This window comes from Ambystoma mexicanum, chromosome 4q (genome assembly GCF_040938575.1).
Source record: "Ambystoma mexicanum isolate Mex_15411 chromosome 4q, UKY_AmexF1_1, whole genome shotgun sequence".
Classification (NCBI taxonomy): Eukaryota; Metazoa; Chordata; class Amphibia; order Caudata; family Ambystomatidae; genus Ambystoma; species Ambystoma mexicanum.
In genome coordinates, this window is record NC_090928.1 from 1,320,248,031 (window position 1) to 1,320,271,956 (window position 23,926).

A 23,926-nucleotide genomic window follows, 5' to 3' on the forward strand; every position below is an offset into this window, starting at 1 on the left:
CTGGGACAGCTAGGGCAATAGAAGGGCCTGCTGCCTCATGCAGCCAAGTTTCTGTTATTACAAGGAAGTCAAGATTGTTGTTCACAATAGTGTCGGCAATCTCAGTTGCGTGTGCTACCAGTGACCTGACATTCAGTAATGCTCCCTTAGTGGGCTGTATTTGTGGGTCCTTTGTTGGTGGACTGGGGCTAATGTCCCCTAGGTTGTTCCGTGGGGCTGTACACCTTTTCTTAATGCGCCTACGATTATTATCAGTGCAACTGGTGTGAACTAAATGTATGAGTTTATGGGTATATTCTACTGCTGTATGCCTGCTGGACGGCAGTCTGCTGGTTAGTCTCGTTGTGCTTAGAGATGTCGGGAGGGGAGGCGGTTGAGGCTATAGGCACGGGGGGCAACTTATCGTGTGTAGTGCACATAGTGGAGGCTGGATGTAGTTCAGTCATGATGGGAAAGGGGGTAGTGTGGGAAGGAATGGTGTAGGGCGGGGGATAGGGTGGTGGCGAGGACATTTCAGTCTACCTAACCCTTCGCCAAGCTTAATGTAGTGACCTTTAGTGCAGGGGGTGGCAGATGGTATAATGCAGAATGGGAACATAGTTAAAGTTAGCAGTGCCTGCATTCTGTTAAGATAGTGGGCAACTTAGCCTGAGCTTACTGATATTGGGCAATTTGCAAGGCACAAATATGCTGCAACCTAGATGCGAAATTTGGCAAATAGGGCATTGTGTAGTGGTCCCTAAGGGCACTGCCCAGGATTCTGCCTAAAACCCATACAGTCCTCCCTGGACTGATCTACAAACACTAAAATGCTAAAGGGACTTAAAATCCCACTTATAGATGGCACTCTACACAGGATAAATGAAAACACTGTTTTCACAACCACACTGCACATATACTGAATTCAATCTCAATTTGCATGTTCCATGTTTAATGCGGTTATAGCCAACACATGTTTTGACCAAACAGCCTTCTTCTGGGCTATTGTAATTATGATACATTATCACAAACAAATTAATGTACACAATGATTGTGGATAAATTCATTAACAAACACAAGATCGGGGCAGAGAGTAGAGAATACAATGATCAAATTAAAACATTGTTAGGACAAAATGAAACAATGTTACCAGTCATCAGTTGATACCAAAAGGATCACCAGACTCACCAAAATGTCATCATAGGGAAAAGAACAAAGGAAAAAGCAACAACTGCCACATAAATAAAAATACATGAATTACTACAAACCCTAAATTCCATTCGACATTGAAGTTTACGTCGCTGGGCGGAGCTAAATGGTGTGAATGACCCTAAATCCTTGAGCAGAGAAAACAATTATCTAGGACATTTTACCCTATTAATAGACACCATGGAAGTGAAACCAGAGAAGAGTGCTTAAAACAGCATGCTTGTTCATGCAGTGTATGGTCTGTAAGTATTAAAGTGATTAATCGATTCCAAATAGTGTAAGTCCAAAGCTATTCTAGGAATATCTGATGCAGGCGCGTCATGAACAATGCTCATGTCCACCTACCTGGGCTGACTTCCGTGCTGCCCCTGCTTGTATAAAGTAAGGCAAATTACTAAGGTAAAAGCAAATAATGTGAGTGTCCTGCATTTTACTGATTCTATGAGGTTTGACTTGTATAAAAGTCTCCAGCTAAAGACCTACCTGCCTTGCCGTGTATGCATTATTCGGGGAAAACGCACTGGTGTACTGTCGATCATAAACTCCTAGAATCACCCGAACGTAAATGCAGAGCATTTGACCTGTCAGGCTGCGGCCGCCATCTTGCATAGGGCTAATTCCAAAACAGCAATTTGTTACCTTTTGAAATCCAAACAAGGTGTACATATTTGTATATGCAGCCCTATATTTCCCAATTATGACAATGCTAAAATGCTACAATTAACATCACCTTGGCTCGGATGTGTCCTTTGTATATGTACAAAGCACATATATAAGTAACATCAGTGTTCAGAATAGTCACACTTCAATATAATGAGGTAACATATACAACTTGAATAGTTGTTCAATAGGGTATACCATTGAAAATAAACCCATAGTATAGACAAGCAATTGCAATTCTTAGTTACTCTTATTTAGATATATTTGTATATATGATTGTTGTTCATAAGAACACGGAAAACTCGTGGTCTGTGTTAAGACCAGAACATACTGTTCTGCATTTACAGATAAGTCGAGACTCTAATTGACTCGACCTGAGTTCACGGTTGCCAACCTGAGGTGGTACGGGTGCTTGTGCCATTCCAACAAACCACAATTCTTTAATGTCATCCCTCTGGTGATATCTTTGCCAATGGGTGGCCAGGGGGTATTTGGCTCTTGGCTAGAAATCGTGCTCATATGCTCCCGAATTCTAACTAATAAAGCACGTGTTGGGCTGCCCATGCAGTGGGAACCACACATGCAAACAATGCAGCAGAGAACACGTTTGGAATTACAATTGATAAACGTCTCTATTTATGATCTGAAGCATGTGGGCACCTGGTGCAGCCTCCACATTGGTGGAAGCCCCCCTTACACAAATGCGGTAACCAGGTTGCAGTCTGCAGTGTCTCTCTCATAAATGACGGGCACACGAGATTCCTCAATGTAGGTGCTTTGCTGTATGTGATGTGAGGTGTAGTATCGAGGTGATCTGATAAATCCTTGACCAATCGGAGAAGATGCCAGTGGTTTGTGAAATATAAACAGACAATCTGCATTAGACCTGGTAATGGACCTGATTGATCTGGGACCAATTACTAGCACTTTAGATTTGGGGGTAAGACAAACATTGCTCTCAAGTAGATGAACTTCTCGTTGTGCTTTATCTAATGTGCGACTGGATAGCCACTGGCCTGAAATCTATGCCTGATGTTGCTGCATTCAGCCGGAAAGTCACATTCCCTACTGCAATTACATTGTGCTCTTTTCAACTCGCCTTTGGGTATGTTCTTGATCACTGTTTTTTATGACAACTGGTAAAATGCAGTAATGAATTCACCGAAGTGGGTTTCCGGAAAGTTTGTGTCATTAAACCTGTAGGGGTAATTGTAATTCGGAGATCTAAAAAGTTCATACTAGATGTACTTATCGTGTGAGTGAAGACGATACCCCAATTGTTGGAATTTAGATACATAATTTAGATACGTAACAAATTGAACCAACTCTGTTTCTGTCCTTAGCTAACATCATCAATATAGCGCCTCCATAGGCGGATATGAGGGGGAAAAATAGGATTAATCAATGCAAATTCCTACTCAAATGTGTGCATAAATATATTAGCCAGTGCCGGTGCATAGCTTTCTCCCATGGCAATACCAACTTTTTGAAGATAATAAGATCCATTAAATAAGTACACATTATTGGCTCGCGAGAATACAAGAAATTCCTTCACCATCTCAAGATGTTGATAAAAGGATGCCAACTTGTCTCTTAATATATAGTTCACACTTTCTACTGCCAGATAATGGTGTATGGAAGTATATAGGACCTTGATTTCAAGTTTAACAATACAATAATTATCAGGTATCTGTAATTCATTGAACATTTTGAGAACATGCATTGTGTCCCGTATATATATATAGGCAGTGATTCAACTTCTGCAATCAAACATTAATTGATATATAATGATAGAGGTTCAGTGACCCAACCTTTGCCAGTCGTTATGGGCCTGCCCTCTGGAATTCAGTCATAATCATTATGAATTTTAGGCAGGAAGTAAATAGTTGGAACAGTCGGGCATGGGACCACAGGAAATTTTCTCTCTGCAACTGCATCTGATAATAGTCCCTTATGATGTCACTTCAGAATCAATTGGCTGGCTGATAATACAATATTACTTATAGGGAAGATGATAAAACACTGTAACAGCCCAGCGTATTAAGGTGATTCATTGCCATACGTATATAATCAGACTTGTCAAGGATCACAACATCCCCACCCTTGTCAGCCTCCTTAATAACAAGGGAGTCGTTTTCTGACAGATTGTTCAGAGCCTTGGATTCCGACAGTGATAAATTATAAGAGATTTTAGACATTCTTTTGTCGGCAAGTGCATGGATGTAATGTGTCAAGTACATTCTCACCCGAGAACATTGGAGTAAACTTAGATTTGTTCATAAGTTCTTTAATAACCATATTTTATTGGTCAATGTTAAGTTTATTTAGCACTTCGGGAACAGTACATTCGGGAGGCCTGCTCTATCTTCCAATGACGCTAGAACCTAGGTGCATAGCGCTGTTTGCAAAGATATACTGGAAGGGGGACACTGTGTATGCAATGGTACAAACTGTTTCACATTGAGAGGAAAAGTACTTTTTCAATTTTAATTTGCGGACAAATATGAACAGGTCAATTTGAATGTCCACATAATTATGTCATGATCCATAGAACGCGTCCCTTTTGGACTTCCTGGTCTCTGTCACAACGGGACTTGCACTCCTTGGTACTTCCAACATGGCCGTCTAACGTGGTACGCTCTCCACCAGCCTCCATGTCAGATGTAGCTCATTCTACAAAGAGACCACGCCCCCGCGGCCCCACGCGTCTCAACGCTACCTCTTGCAGTGGCTACACGTGTGCTCCGTAGTTCGCTGTAACTAATCTCTTGTTTCCTGGTTCCCAGCTCTCAATTTCCCCCTCTTCCCTTCCTCCCTCCTTACTCTGCCTTGATTCCCGGATATCGTGTACCACCTCCAAGTACAACTCCCTGGTTTCCTGGACTTCCCGGAGACTCCGAGTACCCCTAGATGTTGAACGCTGAATGCACGCTGGAACCAGAAGAGGCTCGCGCAGGCTTGTACAAAACCCGATCCATACGCAAGAAGGCTCCTTCCAAGAATTCCTGCAAGGATCGAACTCAGGTGAGAAAGGGGGAAATCCATGACAAATTATTAAATTATGAAGGTGCAAATGAAAGACCTTTATTGAGTACCATAATTTATTGTGGTGAAAGCTGGTAAGTGGATAGATTATGAACTAAATTGGTGGTCTGCTCTGGTTCAGCTGTTTCAACTGTGATGCCCGTGTAACTGGATGGGCCATTAGAAGACCTTTTCCTACTCCTTGCTTTCCCACCTATAAAGCCCCTACATTTGTGATTGGTGTTATAAAACTGCTGACTACGGGGTCTTGGAACCTTACTTGTTTTGTAGATGTTCTTCGATTGCCTTTCTTGTAATGATGTATTTGTTCTAAAAAAAAGAAGGTGTATGGTCCGAAGTCACAATCTCGTTTTCAGTTCCACTTAACACAAGTGAGCTGGGTTAACCGGTACTAGTTGATTGGATATCTGGCTCACTCTCAATATCTGAACTGGCCGGCGATGATACCACACTGCTAGCTCGGGATCTAGATACGTCATCATATTTAGATTGGAAGGTATACACCCTGTCATCTTTATAATCACGGTCATCTCCTAGGATTTTTGCAATATTTACTCAATTTAAACTCATGCTGATGCTGGCGAAGATTTGAATACATAGTTTTGTAGTTCTTAACCTTCATTGCATGAGGGGAGTCTAACACATCAATCTCTTGTTTCAAAGCATCAATTTGAACAATGATGCCTTCGTGTTCACCTTCTGCATGTTCAACTAGTAACATAATCATGGTATTTGAACTTGCTGCAAGATTTTCTTACCATTGGGTAGCTAAGTCACTATCCAATGGGTTTTCAAAATCAGGCAAAATTAGGATTCTAAGACCCCTGGGTATCTTATCTTGTTCTAGATAATGCTTGAGACACACAGGAGCGAGAGATAACACAGGAACAAGGCCAGATGTTGCAGCGTATCCTGGTAAAACAGGCCACAGGGTCTTGGTGGGTTTGACTAAAGAATGCTACGCACTTTCTGCATCACTTAACTTGAAGACTAATGGACCATTGTCGTTGAAGACCTCCACATAATGGTGAAGACTGTACTTTAAGCGGTCAAACTAAATGGGAGTTCCAAAAGGCTATTGATGCTGGGGTCATAACAAAGGGGACGCAGATTGTGGAGTCTGCATCAGGAAATTAACTGGCCACTATTGGCATATTTTAAAGAATGGCTATTGAGACAAACATCTAAAAATAGACCTGCAATAGAATCGATAGACTTATGGGCAAAGAATTCTCCCAATGAAGAGCCCCAGAAATATTTGGAAGAACATGGCGTCTGAAGAAATACACATTCTGCAGGAAATGTATGACCTCCTTATAAGCTAGAAGGGACGAGTAAATGGAAGCCAATATGTGCTTCCATACACAGGATGGGACTTTGCACACGTGGTGTCATGCATACTCACAGACTTCAATTTCTTGCGTAACATGGCCATTGCTGTAGCGAGAGTACAAATATCGAAGGATTTGTCAATTAGGAGGACAGGGGGACCCAGAAGTTGTTGATCCATCATGCAGGTGTACATGGCAAGGTGAAGTGTCACTAAAAAACATGTCACAGTGAACAGGAAACAAAGCACTATATCATGAATATGGTTCCATGTAATTTTCTCAAAAACAATTGGTCGAGGGAGATTGAGCCCAACTTCATTTTTTGGCTGCCACATTTCAACACAAATGTAGAAGTGGTAAACCCCCCTGTACCACCTTCCCAACCCGCACCTTTATTATTACCCAAACCCACCCTCCCACATACATATATTCACCAAATTCTCCCTCAACCAATTGTGCTTTGGAAAAACCTCCCTATCCCATGAAAGCAATGTATCGATCCCTCTGAATGTGGTGTGCTGGCAGGCAATACATTTGTTCTGGCAGAATTGACAAAACCTGATAACTAGACTAAGAATAAATGCATCAGAGTTTCAACAGAGGTAGGTTAGCATGAGACTAATCTCATTTTCGATGATGACTGGCGGTGGGTGCGCATTGTTTGTAGCAGCGGCGGTGGTCATGTCCCAGGCATCGATGGTGCCAATGTTCAGGCCCTTCATTAGTGAGTTCATGACCAAATACTGAAAGTAGCCGTGCAAGTCACTGATCGTCTCAACTATACCCTCCTGCCAGACAGTGTTTTCAGTTTTTAGAATGACTTTAGTCGCTGGGCTCCTCAAGAGCAGGCGTTGTATAGCTTTGCGGATATTGATCACGCGGCGGATATAGATGTGCAGAGGGAAACCTTTGAAGTGTGTGCCGGCGGTGAAGATGATCACCATGTTCTGATGGCCCCCAATACGGTCAATCTGTTCCGGGATGGTTGGATTCTCCAGGATTGAGTGGAAGTCAGCGCTAACAAATGGATCCCCATGTCTCTGGAACCGGATTTGGATATTCCTGTCTACGTCCACCTTCAGTTGTGACTTGTACCATCCCGAGGTATAAAGGTCTAGATCCTTCAAAGCTGGAAAGAGAAATAGAGACAAGATTAGAGACGTAGAGTTCATGGCACCAAAATCCACCTGATGAGATACTGGCTTTAAACTTAACAAGCACTGGCAAAGCCAACAGTTATAGGTTTCTAACAGCGTTGAAAGGCATTTACCTGCACTCCCATCATATGCCCTGGTAGTGACATCATTTGCCAGCTGATGCCACATTATGGCCAGGTAGTGCATCACTGGCCCTATCTTGCCATGATCATGCATGCTTGAACATTCCAAAAAGAACTTCACAGACCACACAAACAGCTGTGAAACACAATCAATTGGCGTAGAAGCCTTCAACCCCCTCCCCCAAGCCTCTATGTATCACCATGCAGATCTCAAACATTAAGGGAATTTCTGGGAACTTGGAGGGATTCACGATAGTTTGAGGTGGTAAAAGGGAGGTTTTATGCACTCTGCAGGTCCCAGGTTGAAGAGTAGCATATCTCTGTGAACAGCTAAGTATTTATTTATTTAATCATTTATACAAGCGCTTATACCCATACCATGGGCATCTAGGGGCTAGATGTAGTGCTACAGTATGGTTGTATGATATGATATAATACAATAGGTTATTTATAATGTGCTTAATACCCAGAGATTTCTAAGCACGGACCCGGGGATTGCACCTGTGTTGCTCCGTGTCGTCTTGCTTCCAAGGTGAAGACGTTGCCGCTGAGCTATCCTTCCGAGACAAAGTAAAGTGGGTTGACGGAGCAGTGACCAATTGACATGGTTAGTTGAAGAGATAGGTTTCAGGTTTCTTCCTAAACAGGTGGTAGGGCCGTTTATGGGGGTCGGAGTTGTTTCAGAGGGTTGCAGCGCACACTGGGAAGCTACATCCGCTTGTTTTTTAATATTTGAATCTAGGTGTGATGAAACACTGCCTGTAGGCCGATCTTTTGGGCCCTCGCTGAGTTGTGTCTCTTAAGATTTTGGGAAAGGTATGAGAGGGCATCATTCGGAAGGCAGCGGTGGGCGATGGAAAGGATCTTGAGAATAATTCTGTCTTTGACCGGGAGCCAGTGGGCAGACTTTCTGGCGTACGAGATGTAATCATCTTGCTTGTGTCCAGTGCAGCCCACCAGGCGTTATTCTGTTTTATTTGTAGCTTATTCAAGTTTTTTTTCTGAAGTTCTGCAAAGTAGTGCATTACAATAGTCTAATTTGGAGCCGATGAGGGCTTGTGCAAGCCGGTTCTTGGAAAAAAGAAATGATTTACTAGTATTGATGAGCTTCGTGATGTTGCCTGATGAGGAGACAATATGGTTTATCTGTTGTGCCATGTTCAGTGATGAGTCCAGATAAACACCCAGTGTTTTTACTGATGTGGCGGAAGGGAGTTCGCGACTGTCAATGATGAGGCCATTGTATGCATGGTCCAATTTGGCCAGGCGGGATGGGGCGCCAATGATGAGTTTTCTTGACATTGAGACAGAGGCAGTGTGAGGCCATCCAGGATTGGGTAGCTTTGTAGATGGTGTTCAAAACGCGAGTATCCCTTTGGTGATCGCTGGAGAGGGGGATGAGCATTTGAGTGTTGTTGGTTTAGTTAGTATATGAGATGCCTAACAAGTCAAAATGGTCGAACAGAGGTTTTGGTGTAAACATTGTATAGGGTAGTTGAGACACAAGAGCCTTGGGGTACTCCACAGGAAATAGTCATAGGATTGGCAACAGCATCTCCAGGAAAGACTTGCAAAGTTCTATTGGACAGGAAGGATGCAATCCATATGGCAGTGTCTATGAAACAAGTGGGCTGGCGATGCGAGGTGATGGCAGAGTGTCTGATGGTTCACGAGGTCGATGGCCGCCAAGAGATCAAGAAGCAAGAGGAGGGGCAGGTGTCCAAGGTCATTGGCATCATCCAGTTGATTCTGTCCCGTGTTTTAGATGGAATCCCAATTGCCGAGGGCTCAGAATATAATGGTATTTGAGGAAGTCCTGGATTTGGAGGTAGGCAACTCTGTCAATAATTCTCAAAAGGAAAGGGACAGTGGTAATGGGCCATTGGTTGGTCGGGATTGCTGAGTCAAGGGTGGGCTTTTTGATTAATTGGGAGATCCAAGATTCTTTGAGGGAAGATGGGACAGAGTCGGAGATGAGTGGGAGCAAGGGTTCTACGCATTCCTTTACAATGGATGCTAGACAGATTTCGTCTTTATAGCGTGATGGTTTGAGACACTTGATTATGGTGGAGGGGTCAGATGTACCGATGGGTTGCAAGTGGAAGAGGGGGATGTCCTTTGGTGCTCTGAGCTGGAGGACGGGAGGCAGGCGACTCATGTGCAAGATTGATTAGCTTTTATTTTGGCTTGCAGTTGTGTAATTTTACCTGTAACGGTATCTTGGATATCACTGACCCAGAAGATGTCTTTCTGGACTGTGGAAGGGGGCGATGGGGGTCTCTAACTCTCAGAGGATAGTGAACAGTTTGCGTGAGCTAGAGGACATGTTGGTGATTCTTTTGTTGTAGGAGGCAGCTTCGGTGACATGAATCGATTGTAGAATTGGCAGATGTTGTCAAAGTGGGCTTTATTTGCTGTGGTGGGGTCTTTGTGCCAAGCAGCTTTGGTTGCCCTTTTGTTTGCTCCGGTGGCCCAGAGATCAGCGGTGAACCATGAGTTGTGGTGTGGAGAGTTTTTGGCTTTCCAGGCTTTGAGCAGGGCCAAGGAGCCGACAACCCTGGTTGATGAGCATAAACATATAATTACTGTAGAATATTTAAAGTGTGTAAATATTTAATTGGAGAGCCAATTTAGTGAAAAAACTCTAAGGAATAAATGTGACCTGTGATAGGCTTATCACCACTACAGGCTGGAGCGTCAATAGGTTCAACCATGTACAAAATGTACTGTGTGTTAAAACACAAAGTTGATGCTATTTTTTTTAAACCAAATTTACTAAGGGACTACTAGTAAATGTGTATTATTAAGCCACATTGACCACAAGTCATTTGATTTGTACAAGATTGTGGTAAAAACAAAACATTGGAAACACATTTAGTGCGCTGTTATTCCAGGTGGTGATATGTGTGCTATGGCACAACACTAACATCTTTGTGGGCTCAACTCTTATAAACTCAAAGAGCTCAGTAGTGTTTATTTGGTGTTGTCTAGGCCGCTGGTGGACACCCGCGGGGTGTATGAGTGTGGTGCAAGGTGGAGATTTTAGAGTAGTCGGTTAGTCATGGGGAGTACTCAGAGGGGGTACAAATAACAGGGCAGAAGATATAACACTGGGCATCTACCTTTGGGCTGGAATAGGATGCGCCTGCTGGTGAAGTTAATGTTGATTTTTCTGTGTGTGCAGCTAGCAATAGATACAGCAACCTTGCAAAAATATATACTTATCAAATGGGAAGAGAGGGGGCAAAGAAGACAGGGATCCCCAGCGCTTGCACAAGTGTAATATAGGTTTGTTGTAGGCCGCAGGTGATTGTATAGTGTGGGTGTATTGCCTTACAAGGCACAGTTCAAGTAAGATATTTGAGATGAGCGTAACAAATGTAGGGGAGGAGTGGTCCAAAAGACCCCCCCCCTGCCTACATCTCCACCCCGGGTGAGGGCCATGGCTCATCGGGCGTTCCCTCCTACCACCAGGGCCCAGGTGGTGGATGGCTCACCTGCTGAAGACATTGCCCGCACCTATTAAATTTAGCTAGGCCTCAGAAAACCATTTTCTGTCTGCTAAAGATGGTGTGAGCTCAGCGCGCTGCAGCACGGCCCCCACCTTCAGATAGTTTCAGTCCCCCCTGTCTCCGCAGCACCATGGTAGATCCGCTGCAAGCACGTTCCCACGAACAAGACGGGCATGATCTAGCGTAATACATTAACATTGTAACAGTCCACCTTCCGCAGTGTACCGCTGCCTCCACGATGACCCGGTCAGCAAGGCCTGGGCGATGGGAAAATCTGTAGAATGGTCATCTGCTGAAAGCAGACAGGTACCCACATATGAATGTACGAAACCACTTTTAACACATGTATCCTCTCCATACAACCACTCTTACTAAAGAAATCTGTGAAATTGTGTAATTATCGTACATGACACCAGCCTTGAAGGACCCACACCCCTGCAGGGGTGTACAAATGTTGAAAGCATTTACGGGGGATTATTCTTCATAAGTACCACTGAAAGTCCCCCCGCCACGCGGTCCCGCACCACAACTAAACTGATGCTGCTAGAGTACACAAGAAAATGAATGTAACCATACCCATGACACATGTGAAGAGTGTGCGAGAATGCACTCGTCACACGTATATGTCTAGGCTCCTCATGTGCCATCTCCGCCACGTACAGTGGCGGGATACTTTCTATGTACTCCACCAACCCTAGAACTACCTCACTCACTGCAAATGTGTATGCATATAACTAATTACTGTAGTTGTAAGACATAGTGTATGAATAAGGTGCTCAGACTGGGTATAATCGAAACACATCTAGCAAAGTTTAAATGCATGTTTCAAAATGATTTGAATAAGTATTATAGAGTGTTCAAATGTTTGTGATGTCTTTACCTAAATCGGCAACACACGAGGGAGATACCTTTGTGAAATGCATGCAAGGCCGCTCCCCCTCCCACCCTGCGAAGGCTGCCAAGACATGAGAGCAGAGGCCCGCGCTGCGCTACTCCACCTCCCGCAACCAGACTGGAGCCGCTTCAAAGATTTGTAGCCCCCTCTGCAGCACCAAAGGCCGCCACCCGCCACCTGCATTATTTACAGCACAGCAGTAAACCTCTGCCTGAACACACGCACCCCCTCGTAAACCTCGCAACCCACCGGACCATCTCAGACTTATGGCCCTGTGCAATCAGGACACCCAACACTTTGACAACACACAGCGGAACATCCATAACAACTTCTAACAAGACAGAAAGACCTGTACCGCCCGTCCCAGGCCCTGAAGCTTAGCACCTCGACCTATGGCCCCGGTCAACAGGACCCTGGTAACCATGTCCTGACGTATTACCTCCAGACCCCTCACAAGGTGCATTCCTCCTGTGTTGCATTAACCTGTAGAATAACCTATTGGAAGATTTACTAAAGAAGATAACATTGTAATGACTGAATGACTGCGGTGTGCATGGCCCAGGGCAAATAAGTCAGGAAAGGACATTCATCTCTGACACCGGCCACGATGGCACAACAACACCGCCCGGATGAACCCAGCCAACCTGCCAGGCCCAGCCCAACCCACGAGGCTGACCAGTGACGTCTTCCAGCCAAAGCCAACCACATCGCAGCAGCACCTATAGTTAGTCGTCGCCACCCAATCCCATTGAATTTGTGCCCCCTATAGTGTGTTGGTTCTTATGACGTTTTTTGTAAATATATACGCCTGTCTTTGCTATTGTCAGACAGAGCGCTCTCGGAGTTTTGCAGAGTTCTTTGCATGCCCTATTCTACTTGATAAACTCCCATTTAAGCTCACCCGCACTCTGTCCTGGCTTTATTCCCGATTTGGGAGAGTCCTTTATTGTCTCTCATTGTGGGGAGGATCGTGCTGGTTGGGGACGCATGCCTTCAGTGGTGACCCCGAAAGCGTGATTATTATTATTATTCTTTCCCGACCTAACATTACTGTCCCCTTTTGGCACGAGAATCTCCGGTCGAAAAGGGATACGCACGGTGAGCCGGCTCCGGGAGGCTGCCCGCCAACGGCGACCGGTACACTAAGAAGTGCGCACTCAATAGAGAAAGGGTACGGGATCCCGGTTGAAAAATCCCCTTTGAGTACCGCTCGCCGGAGCCGGGGCTGACTGTTGAGCTGACGGCGACACTGCCTGGACGGACCCAGTTTCGGAGACTATCGGTTCAAGACGGGCACGTGAGTATTGAGTGCGAGCGATTGTAAAGGGAGTGGGGGAAGAAGTGTAGGACAGGTAACGAAGAGGGGGTACGTAGATCTACTAAGGATCATCTTAAAATTTCCTTGCTTTTTCTTTGCATATGGCCATTAGGATTAAGAGGTGAATAAGAGATAAAAGTGACGGGAACCTAGCTCCGAAAGGGGGTGGAAGGCGGCGCCGCATAGTCCTATATTGACTAGTACTGGGAATATATGAGGAAGTGGAATATAAGATAAAAGTGTTCAACAAAAGGGGGCACTGAGAATATATTAGTGACCGCTATTACTTCTTTTTTTCTTTTCTTTAGGGGTAGGGGGAGAATAAAAAGTGAGATTAGCACAAACTTAGGGGGAAAGTAAGAGAAAAAGAGTCCTACTAGAAGGGGGGAGAGCAGGCTAATATATATATATGCGCATCCATATATTCAAATAAGACGGACAGGGACAGCCGGCTAGGGAGGAAAGGGAGGGCAGCTTGAATGGTGAATTAAGTGGTACCAAGAGGTGTGTGCACCTCGTATGTGTCAAAAGACAATTTGATGTTGTGAATGTGTAAAACGGTTATACATGTATAGTAGTTAAATGGTCATGGTAAGTGTGACCGGATAGAACTTTTTGAAGACAACGTTGATACAGTGAAGTGAGTGGGTACCTTTTTGATTTCCGAGTTGATATTGTCAAAATAAATGATGGGTTGCTCTTGTATGTGCCCCCCAAAGAGAATAGTGTAGAAACTGTGTACAGCCAGCTTTGTATTGTGCAGGCAGGGGGGGAGAGCCCAAAGGAGCCCAATATTGAATGTGAAGTAGAAAACGAAAAATAATATTGATAATACATTTACATTGTAGTTGCAGACACACAGAGACACACAAGCACTAGGAGGGCGCAGAGATGGGGGCTGAAACACCCCTATCACATATTTGTAAGAATCTCCCAGGGTACGCGGAGCGGATTAAGAAATATCACGACCAATGGATAACAGAGCTGAAGGGAGAGGGGTTACCCCAGATATGGCCCGAGGGAGGGTCATTTGATAAAAGTGTTCTGGATATGGTGGCCATATGCATTTGTTTAAAATACAAGGGGAAGCATTTGCAAAATAGGAGGGAAACATTGGATCTCTGGAGGTTATTTGAAGAGATACCGCCGCCTAAAACACCAGCATTAAATCCTGATCTCCCGTCCACCACAGACAATCCACTAATGATACAGAAAGATGTCAAAGAATTGTCAAGTGTAGCGCCACCAGTAGAGGTAATAAGTTTGTACCCGATATTAAACAAGCCTGTGCCCGCAGAAGGATACAGTGACCCCACATATGTGCCTCCCCCGACAACTACTACACCCCACCGGCCCACGGCACCCCCACCATATGAAGGTACGAGAGAGCGAGGCCAGACGAGTACACAAAGGGTGGACATAGAGAAACTCACAGATGATTTGCAGTCAAGACTCTCAATAGCAAAAGATGAGCTCTCGAGGATAAAAGAAATGTGTGGACAAACAGCACTTAATACGGCTAGATCAGGGCGCACGTCTAGAGCGCCAGGTGAGATTAGAAAGCCTGAAGAGGGGTGGAAAAAAGGCGAGATACTCTTCAGAATTGAAGAAGAACCGACACGAATAATTGAAATAGGGACACGAGAGGGAGATACTGACAATGAAGAAAGGCCTATGGGGGACAGAGAGGAATTGCTATGTGACATAAGGGACGAGTTAGAAGAAAGCGACAGGTTGAGCATGGCAATGGGAGGGGGAAGCGAAGGGGGGGATGGTACGTGTTCAATGAGAACACTGGATGATGAGTGGACGGGGCGATTAAGGAACAGAGTGGGGAAAATGGCATCACTGGGAACCTCAGCAGCCAAAACGGGTCCGGATGCAACGGCAAAAGGAAGGCTACAGCTCCCGTTGATACACAGGGGAGGAGGGAGGCCTAACTATATCCCATGGGCACAGATGGATAAAGCCAATTTATTAAAGCTATTGCCCCCGTTATCAGGAGGGGCAAGTAAGTGGATATACGCCTTTGAGAAACATACTGCTGGGGTACCACTAGCTATAGGGGATGTGAAGAGTTTGCTCATATCAGCAGTGGGCGATCAGGCTGAAAGAGTATGGGTTAAGGCCGGTTTCCCGGGAGTAACACTAGACTGTGACCGCCATGATGGGGCCTCCTTTAACACAGTGCGTGCCAGGGTGTGGGATGCTTTACGCGAAACATTCCCAGATACACCGGACTTACAGTCAGTGATGCAGTGTACAATGAATGACGGGGAGGAGGCTATGGATTACATTTTTCGGGTCCAAGAGATGTGGAGAGCTGAAACGGGCACGCCCTGGTATCAATCGACATCTTTATTTTACTTCATTATAAAAAGAGGGCTCCCAAAGGAAGTGCAGAAGGCGCTCGACAAGATAGCAGGTATTGAAGCAAAGGGATGGCCAGAGATTCAGAGCATAATAGTACACCATTGTAAACGAATCAAGGAGAGGGAGAAGGAGGTGGCGCAGAAAAGATTGGCAGACGAGGCGAAGTTGGTACAGACAAAGTTGGTGAAGGTTGCAGCGGCAGTAGCCGCGCTCCCACACAACAGGGAGGGAGATGATGAGGAGGAGGGGCTGATAGCACTACAAGGAAGGGTGGCAACTAATTGGGCGGGAATAGGACAGCGGCAGTGGAACGAGCAGGAGCAAGGCGGAGGTCCGCAGTGGCAAGAGTGGACCCCTCGAGGGGGACGAGGTGGGTACAGGGGCCGAAGAGGAGGTGGATCAGGGTACGGGGGAATGGGAGGAAATGGATGGCAAGGTCCTAGAGGAGCGCAAGGAAGTTGCTGGAACTGCGGGAGATGGGGGCATTACTCTAGAGAGTGCAGGAGCAGACCCAACAACGGGTTCCAAGAGGTAGAACAATATGGCCATCCCCATCCGGGAAGCCCATATGGTCTCCCAATGGGACAACAGCAACTAAGAAACCCAAGCCAAGGTAATGCCGGCCAGCAACAGGGACCCCAGTATAGAACACAGAACCACCCACAAAACAATGACAGTATGCAATACACGCCAGGTAACCCTTTCGCGACAACAGCAAACGGGGCCCCTGCACCAGCACCTTACAACGGCATGTCAGTGGTGTCAGGAAGTGTCTTTAATGAGGGGGGGGCGATGAGACACCCCGCATAGGACAGCCCACAGAGAACACTTGCATGTCCAGTTCTATCTACCACCTACAATGCAGCAGAGGAACCATTGGTAGGGGCGCAGATAGGAGACAAGCAGTTCATATTCATGGTTGATTCGGGAGCGGAGAAATCATGTATCAGAGAGGGCCGGTTCCCGTTATCTAACCGGAAGTTAGAGACACATGGGTTCTCTGGGGCTGTAATTGAAGTTCCTTACACCGAAGCTTTGGATGTAACAGTGGGGGGTAAAACTGTGAAGGCACCCTTACTGTATTACGAACATTCCCCAATAAATTTGTTAGGGAGGGATCTCCTGAGTAAACTTAACATGACTATATCATTTACCGAGAGGGGAATAGTGTGCTCTACACCCGGGATATGCCCCTTGCGTGCGATGTTGGTAGTGCAAGCCTACACAACCACACAGGAAATACGAGGGCTGCCACAAAATGAGGAAATGTTTATTGAAGGGCTAAAGACTTTGGCCCTCATAATCCCAGAGCTAAGAAGAATGGACTGGAGGATCCCAGCGGAATTCCTCTTCCGCCCCATAGTGTGTCCCAACGCAGCACTAGGATCAGTGGTATCATTGGACTCATTGGACTTGCACGCTGTACAGGTATCAGCGAAAAGGATCGCTGTGATTGGAGTGGACAGGGAAGGATGTGAGTGGCGCACAGTGCTGTGTACAAACGCCAACATCGCCCTACGAGAGTTAACAGATGAGGATCTCTTTTCAGACACAGAAGGGGATGGTGAGATAGTAATGGAAATAGCAATGCCCTGTGACATTTTGATTCAAGCCAGGGAAACCCCCGTCCAATTGATGGCAGTGGTAGGAGCACCGCCGTCATTTTTTGATGACGACATGAGGCTCGTACCAAACAATTTATGGACAACAGGCCCCCATGATGTAGGGCTGTTGCACGGAGTACAACCTGTGGTAATAAAACTAAAGCAAGGAGCAATCTTACCCTGAGTTAAACAGTACCCATTGTCCCGTGAAGCTGAAGAAGGGATAAAAGAAACAATAAATGCACTACTAGCACAAGGGATAATAGTGCCTTCAAACTCCCCATGTAACACATGTATTAATCCAATCAAAAAAGCAAAAGGAGGGTCTTGGAGGATGATACAGGACTTACGCCCCCTCAATAATGTAGTTCAGAAGGAGTTCCCTCTAGTCCCGAACCCTGTATCAATACTATGCAGCATCCCGAAAGTGGCATCACATTTCACAGTAGTAGACTTGAAAAACGCATTTTTTTCAATACCCCTGGCTGAAGAGAGTAGATACCTCACAGCATTCACACTGGGGGGTAAAAGATACGAACACTGCAGACTACCACAGGGATACTGTGAGAGCCCGAGCATATTCAACCACATATTGCATGAAGACTTGGGAAACCTATCAGTTGAGAGTACGATTATTCAGTACGTAGACGATTTATTAGTGTGTGCACAAGACGAGGTAACATGCAGAAAGGATTCAACAACGCTCCTAACTCTACTGGCCAACAAGGGGTACAAGGTAGACAAGGAGAAGTTACAGTACTGCCTGACAGAGGTCTTATACCTGGGACAGCTCATATCAAAAGATGGAAAAAGAATAATTCCCGATAGAGTAGAAGCAATAAGATCAGTAGGAGAACCCGCAACAGTGAAAGACATGCAGAAATTCTTGGGGATGTGCAACTATTGCCGAGCATGGATATTAGATTACGCAGCATACACGAGGCCCCTCCTACAAGCACTGAAGGAAGCACAACAGGAGAATAAGAAAATAGAATGGTCAGAAGAAATGAGCACATCATTCAAATCATTAAAAGAGCTAATTTCAAGCGCTCCAGTGCTAGCAAACCCTGATTATGGACGCGAATTTTACCTATTTTCACACTGCAAAGGAACACTCATGACAGCTGTACTGACACAAAAGACGTCCCTAGGACACAAGCCATTGGCTTACTATAGTGGTACTTTGGATGCCGTGATGCAAGGACATTTCGCGTGCGAGCAATCACTCGCTGCAGCCGCGTTCGCGATTGAGAAAAGTGCCACAATAGTAATGGGTTGCCCTGTGACATTGTTTGTGGAACATTCATTATTTGCAATACTTGAGAGGTCAAAGAGAACACTGACAACACAGCGGGCGACAGCCTACGAGATTATATTGTCTAGCGCCAATATCCATGTAGTGAGATGTAAGACAGTGAACCCCGCCACATTCATTACAGAAGCGTGCACACTGGAGGACATGCAGGACCACGATTGCGCAACCTACACAGGAGAAAGAGGGGAGGACACAGTGGTGTGTGAGAACGCTCTGAGCGAGGGGGAAGTGTACTTCGTGGACGGGTCTGCATCAATTGACGTGGACACGGGAGAAAAACACGTTGGCATGGCAGTAGTGAGGTTAGAAGACGGTGAGTATGAAACACTAGTACAATACCGCCTCCCATCACATTACTCTGCACAAGCAGCAGAACTGATTGCGCTCATAGAAGCACTACATGCAGCAAAGGGTTGTGCAGTGACAATATACACAGACTCAGCGTACATGACGACAACAGTACATGGAGGTCTAGCAAGATGTGGGCGTAGGGGATTTCGACGGGCAGACGGAACACCAGTACAGCATGCGGAATTGTTGAAAGAGTTAATTGAGGCCCTACAAAACCCTACTGCAGTAGCAATAGTAAAATGCCAAGCACATACATCCAACACGGACGTTGTGTCTCTGGGGAACGCGGCAGCGGACGCTGCCGCCAAGGAGGCTTCCTATTTTCAGAAATATGACGCAGGTGAGTACATGCTTCAGCATAAGATAAACGAAGAGCCCCCAGAAGGGTACAACATGATGCCCATATCACAAATACTAGAATTGCAGGAAGGAGCTAGCGCAGACGAAAAATTGATGTGGACTAAACGAGGGTGCAGCAGGTCGGGAACAGACTTGCTGTGGCGGCAAAATAACTCAGGGAAAGTGGTGATGCCCATCCAGTTACTATAAATTGCGTTTCAACAACTACACTTCCCCGCACATAATACCAAACAGCACATTGCAGCAGAAATACAGGAAGATTGGTTCGTGCCCTGTCTCCAGGAGCATGTATCTCGATTAGCAATGGTATGCACAACATTTCAGATCTACAATTCAGGAATGACACTACGTACACTCCGGGGAACAATTCCTAAACCCACTGGCCCATTCAGAGAACTGCATATAGACTACGCAGACATGGGGGAAAGGTGTAATGGCGCACGGTACATGATCGTGGTTGTGTGCCCATTCTCAAGGTGGGTGGAAGCTGGACCATGTGCACGGCCTGATGCCAAAAGCGCCGCCAAGTTCCTAGTGAGGGAAATATTCCCGCGCTGGGGAATTTGTGACGTGATTCGCTCAGACAATGGCACTCATTTTGTAAATGAACTTTTCAAGGAATAACTGCATTATTGGGAATAAAACACAAATTGTGTTCGATTTATCATCCTCAAAGTAATGGCGTAGTGGAAAAGATGAACGGACTACTAAAAGGCAGGCTATCAAAACTCTGCTTTTCATTGAAAAAGAACTGGATCTACTGTCTGCCCCTTGCGCTATTTGAATTGAGAAATCAGCCAAGTAAAGATCACCATTTGTCCCCGCACGAAATCGTGACTGGGAGACGAATGCACACAGCACACTCCCCGCTGCGCGAACACTCAGATGCACACAGAAGCGCTGCGATATTAGGAGAGGAATTCACGGACTATTTGAAAAAACTAACAAGGGCAGCGCGCGTAATATCACGGCAGCTCTCCCCACCCTTCACTAGAGAGGAGGGAAACATAACAGGGTCTGTCACAGAACCTGAGCAGCAGCTACAGCTAATGCCAGGCGAACTAATATATGTCAGGAGTTTTGTGCGTCGATGGAATGCACCACGGTTCCACGGCCCATACGAGGTAGTGTTCTGCACGCCCACAGCTGTAAAAGTGAAGGGCTTGCGGTACTGGATACACTTGACAGATGTGCGAAGAGCTTATAATAATGTGCAAGAGGAGGCAGATGAGGAGGCACAGACAACAGCAACCAATTTAACTGAACAAAATGTCTGAACATCGACTTGTGTGTGTGCTTCAGCAATGAACACGAATGGGAAAGTGACTGATGATGTATTGTTGCATTCTCTTGTTTATATTGTTTTTTTTTGTTGTGTTTTATCATATTATGTGATTGATGAAATGATCAAGTTATAACGTATTAACACCCTTGTCTGTGAATTCCCCTCTCTACAACCCTACACACTTCCATTTCCCGTCAACATATAACGGCCCTAATGGTGCCAACAAAATGTTTACATGCATGCACTTAATGCACTTTTGTATCTCAAAAGGAACTACCATGGCATCTAACAGGCAGCCTGCAACGGATAGAATTAGCAGAATGAGAGAATTATTAAATGAGAGATGTAGATATTCGTATGAGTGCGGATTATCTGTGTGCATTACGATGTTTTTTATGCTAATGTTTGGCCTGGTTACATATTGGTTTGTCGCGTTCATCTCTATCGAGATGAACGAGGGGGGAGGGATTAACAGCACTCGGGTCAACAGCACCACTGGGACCAATGTAACTACAAGTGTCAATACGAGAGAAGGTGATTTTTTGGTATGGGATGGAACTAAACTTGTATGGGGTTATCACACCACACCATCCAATGCTGTCATATCAGAAAAGAAAGAGCCACAGGGTGGAATGCAAAACAACACAGTGTCTCCACCAGTGATGTATAGGTATAATGCTCGCAGCTTAAATGACCGAAATCCGTCTGCAATATCGTGGTTGTATGATACCCCCACCAGTCAACCTGCCCCCGTCTTAAAAAACAACCTGCAAGATAAACTCAGGGACGAAAAGGAAAAAATGATAGCAGTACACAAGATTTTATACGATGAATGGGCCACGGGGGGCGGGAATGAGAAAGGGGGGTCTATTTTATCCTTCGCCCAGGAAGTTGGAAAGTACATGAGGAACAATAACAACAGACGAAAGAGGGAAACAGGGAGGAGGAAGTATGATGAGTACTATGGGTTAGGTCTAGATAAGATGGAAGACCCACGACACCCCCACCAAACAAATAAGTGGTATGCAGATATGAGTGCCACAGCTAAACAAACAACAAACGAGAGCTGTTATGTCTGCTCCCTCATCCCTCACGCTTCAGGTACACCCAAAGTATTGTTACCCAAAGAGTTGCCAATTATAGATGCCCAATGTCTCCTTCATCTCACGTTATGCAGGATTAAGAACACCTTCCAGGCACACGAAGTTACTTTTCAAATGCTGCAGAACGAGAAAACATGCTACCCAAAAACGGCAGGGGTAGTATGCTTGAAAGAACCATTTTTCGTAATACAAGGGACACTTTTTTCTGATAACAAGTGGAAGGATGAAGAAGTAATGTGCAAAGCGGAAGCACTGAGAGGTGTGGCACCAGAGAAATTGCGATGGATAGAAGAAACATGCACACCAGTATGGAAAGAACACATTTCAAAACTAACCTGGGTAACCGCCATTGAAAAACCTTTCAAACTACAGTGCGAAATAGACTATGAACTGTGTTTTAAAGGGGAGGGGAAGACCTCCATGGGAATGAACAAGAACTGTAACAAGACCCTCACCATCCCAGATCTGAGAAAAGGGACAGCGGCCCTTATGGACACGTACTGGGTATGCGGAAACCAGGCATACCTACACCTCCCCCCGTCGTGGAGTGGCAGCTGCTCAATGGCCACTCTACACTCAGCCCTAATGGTAATACCAGAAAGCCACATTGACGGGAACAACAAGATACCAGAACGCCGGCAACAGAGTGCAGCCCAGCCAACTGCGGAGTCACAAATGTACGTCCTATCTTCCGGAAACAAGGGAGAAGTGCTCACCCGTAACAGACGTGCATCAAACTACATATCAAAGGAATCAACAGAACTATTGGCCCAGATCCCAGATAAATATCGATTATACAGCTCAGCAGAAACATTCTTTGCCTCACTGGTCTCAAGTGTCCAAGCAAGAGCAAATGCAAAATGGCTCCAGATAACACGCTGGGAACTGATTCAGCTGGCGAACGACACTGAAGAAGGGTTTAACGTAATCAAAGTGGAACTAAGGGCTTTACGACTGATGACTATGCAAAACAGGTATGTCCTGGACCTGTTGACAGCAATGGATGGAGGTGTTTGCCGAAAAATCGGAAGTGCCTGCTGCACTTTCGTACCTTCCGAAGACGCAGAAAATGGCTCCCTGTCCCATGTGATCGAGGCAGTCCACAACCTAGGAGAAAAAATGAGAATGGAAGGTGGAGCAGAAGACAGTACATGGTTCGATAACATCTTCTCCTGGGTCCCCTCATGGCTTGGAACAACTGTGAAGTTTTTGATGCCAGCTGTGGTGTTCCTCCTTTTAATTTTTTGCCTGTGCCAGGTGGGTCTTCGAGTTTGTGCTAACGCAGTACCAAATGGTGCAATGATGATGGTGACAATGGGCAACACCCGTGGGACAATACAAAACATGCAGGAGGTACAGGTTCAAACAGGAACAGATGACACACCAAGATATCAGCTAGTGCCTATCTATCACGACAAAGATATCATAGATAAAGCATGGCACACCACCATTAGAGAGCCCCGTGTATTAGAATGGTACCAGGAGGTGTGGGTAGACTTGGCGGGAGATGGCGGATGTATCTACCTGACTTGTACCCCAGATGAATATGCCAGAAGAGGGGAAAGCTTATGGGGGGTGTGCAGAGCATGGATGCCCATAAAAGGCACACCTGCATGGGACGAGGCAGTGATGGACGAAGCGGAGTGTAGAAGGTTGGAGGAGTTAAAGTATTCGTTACTTAAGTAACGAAAGGGGGGAAATGTAGGGGAGGAGTGGTCCAAAAGACCCCCCCCTTGCCTACATCTCCACCCCGGGTGAGGGCCATGGCTCATCGGGCGTTCCCTCCTACCACCAGGGCCCAGGTGGTGGATGGCTCACCTGCTGAAGACATTGCCCGCACGTATTAAATTTAGCTAGGCCTCAGAAAACCATTTTCTGTCTGCTAAAGATGGTGTGAGCTCAGCGCGCTGCAGCACGGCCCCCACCTTCAGATAGTTTCAGTCCCCCCTGTCTCCGCAGCACCATGGTAGATCCGCTGCAAGCACGTTCCCACGAACAAGACGGGCATGATCTAGCGTAATACATTAACATTGTAACAGTCCACCTTCCGCAGTGTACCGCTGCCTCCACGATGACCCGGTCAGCAAGGCCTGGGCGATGGGAAAATCTGTAGAATGGTCATCTGCTGAAAGCAGACAGGTACCCACATATGAATGTACGAAACCACTTTTAACACATGTATCCTCTCCATACAACCACTCTTACTAAAGAAATCTGTGAAATTGTGTAATTATCGTACATGACACCAGCCTTGAAGGACCCACACCCCTGCAGGGGTGTACAAATGTTGAAAGCATTTACGGGGGA

At 45.7% G+C, this 23,926-nt stretch overlaps 1 protein-coding gene across 1 annotated transcript in view; it reads right to left on the minus strand.

Annotated features, from left to right (window-relative positions):
• Positions 1-910: 910 nt before the first annotated feature.
• The window catches only part of LOC138468444 (NXPE family member 1-like), a 515,510-nt gene continuing 492,494 nt past the window's right edge, over positions 911-23,926 (minus strand). The window contains exon 7 of the mRNA XM_069608996.1: positions 911-7,353. Within this exon, the coding sequence (XP_069465097.1) occupies positions 6,818-7,353 (536 nt within the window). The 3' untranslated portion in view covers positions 911-6,817. The remainder of the gene's footprint in view (positions 7,354-23,926) is intronic.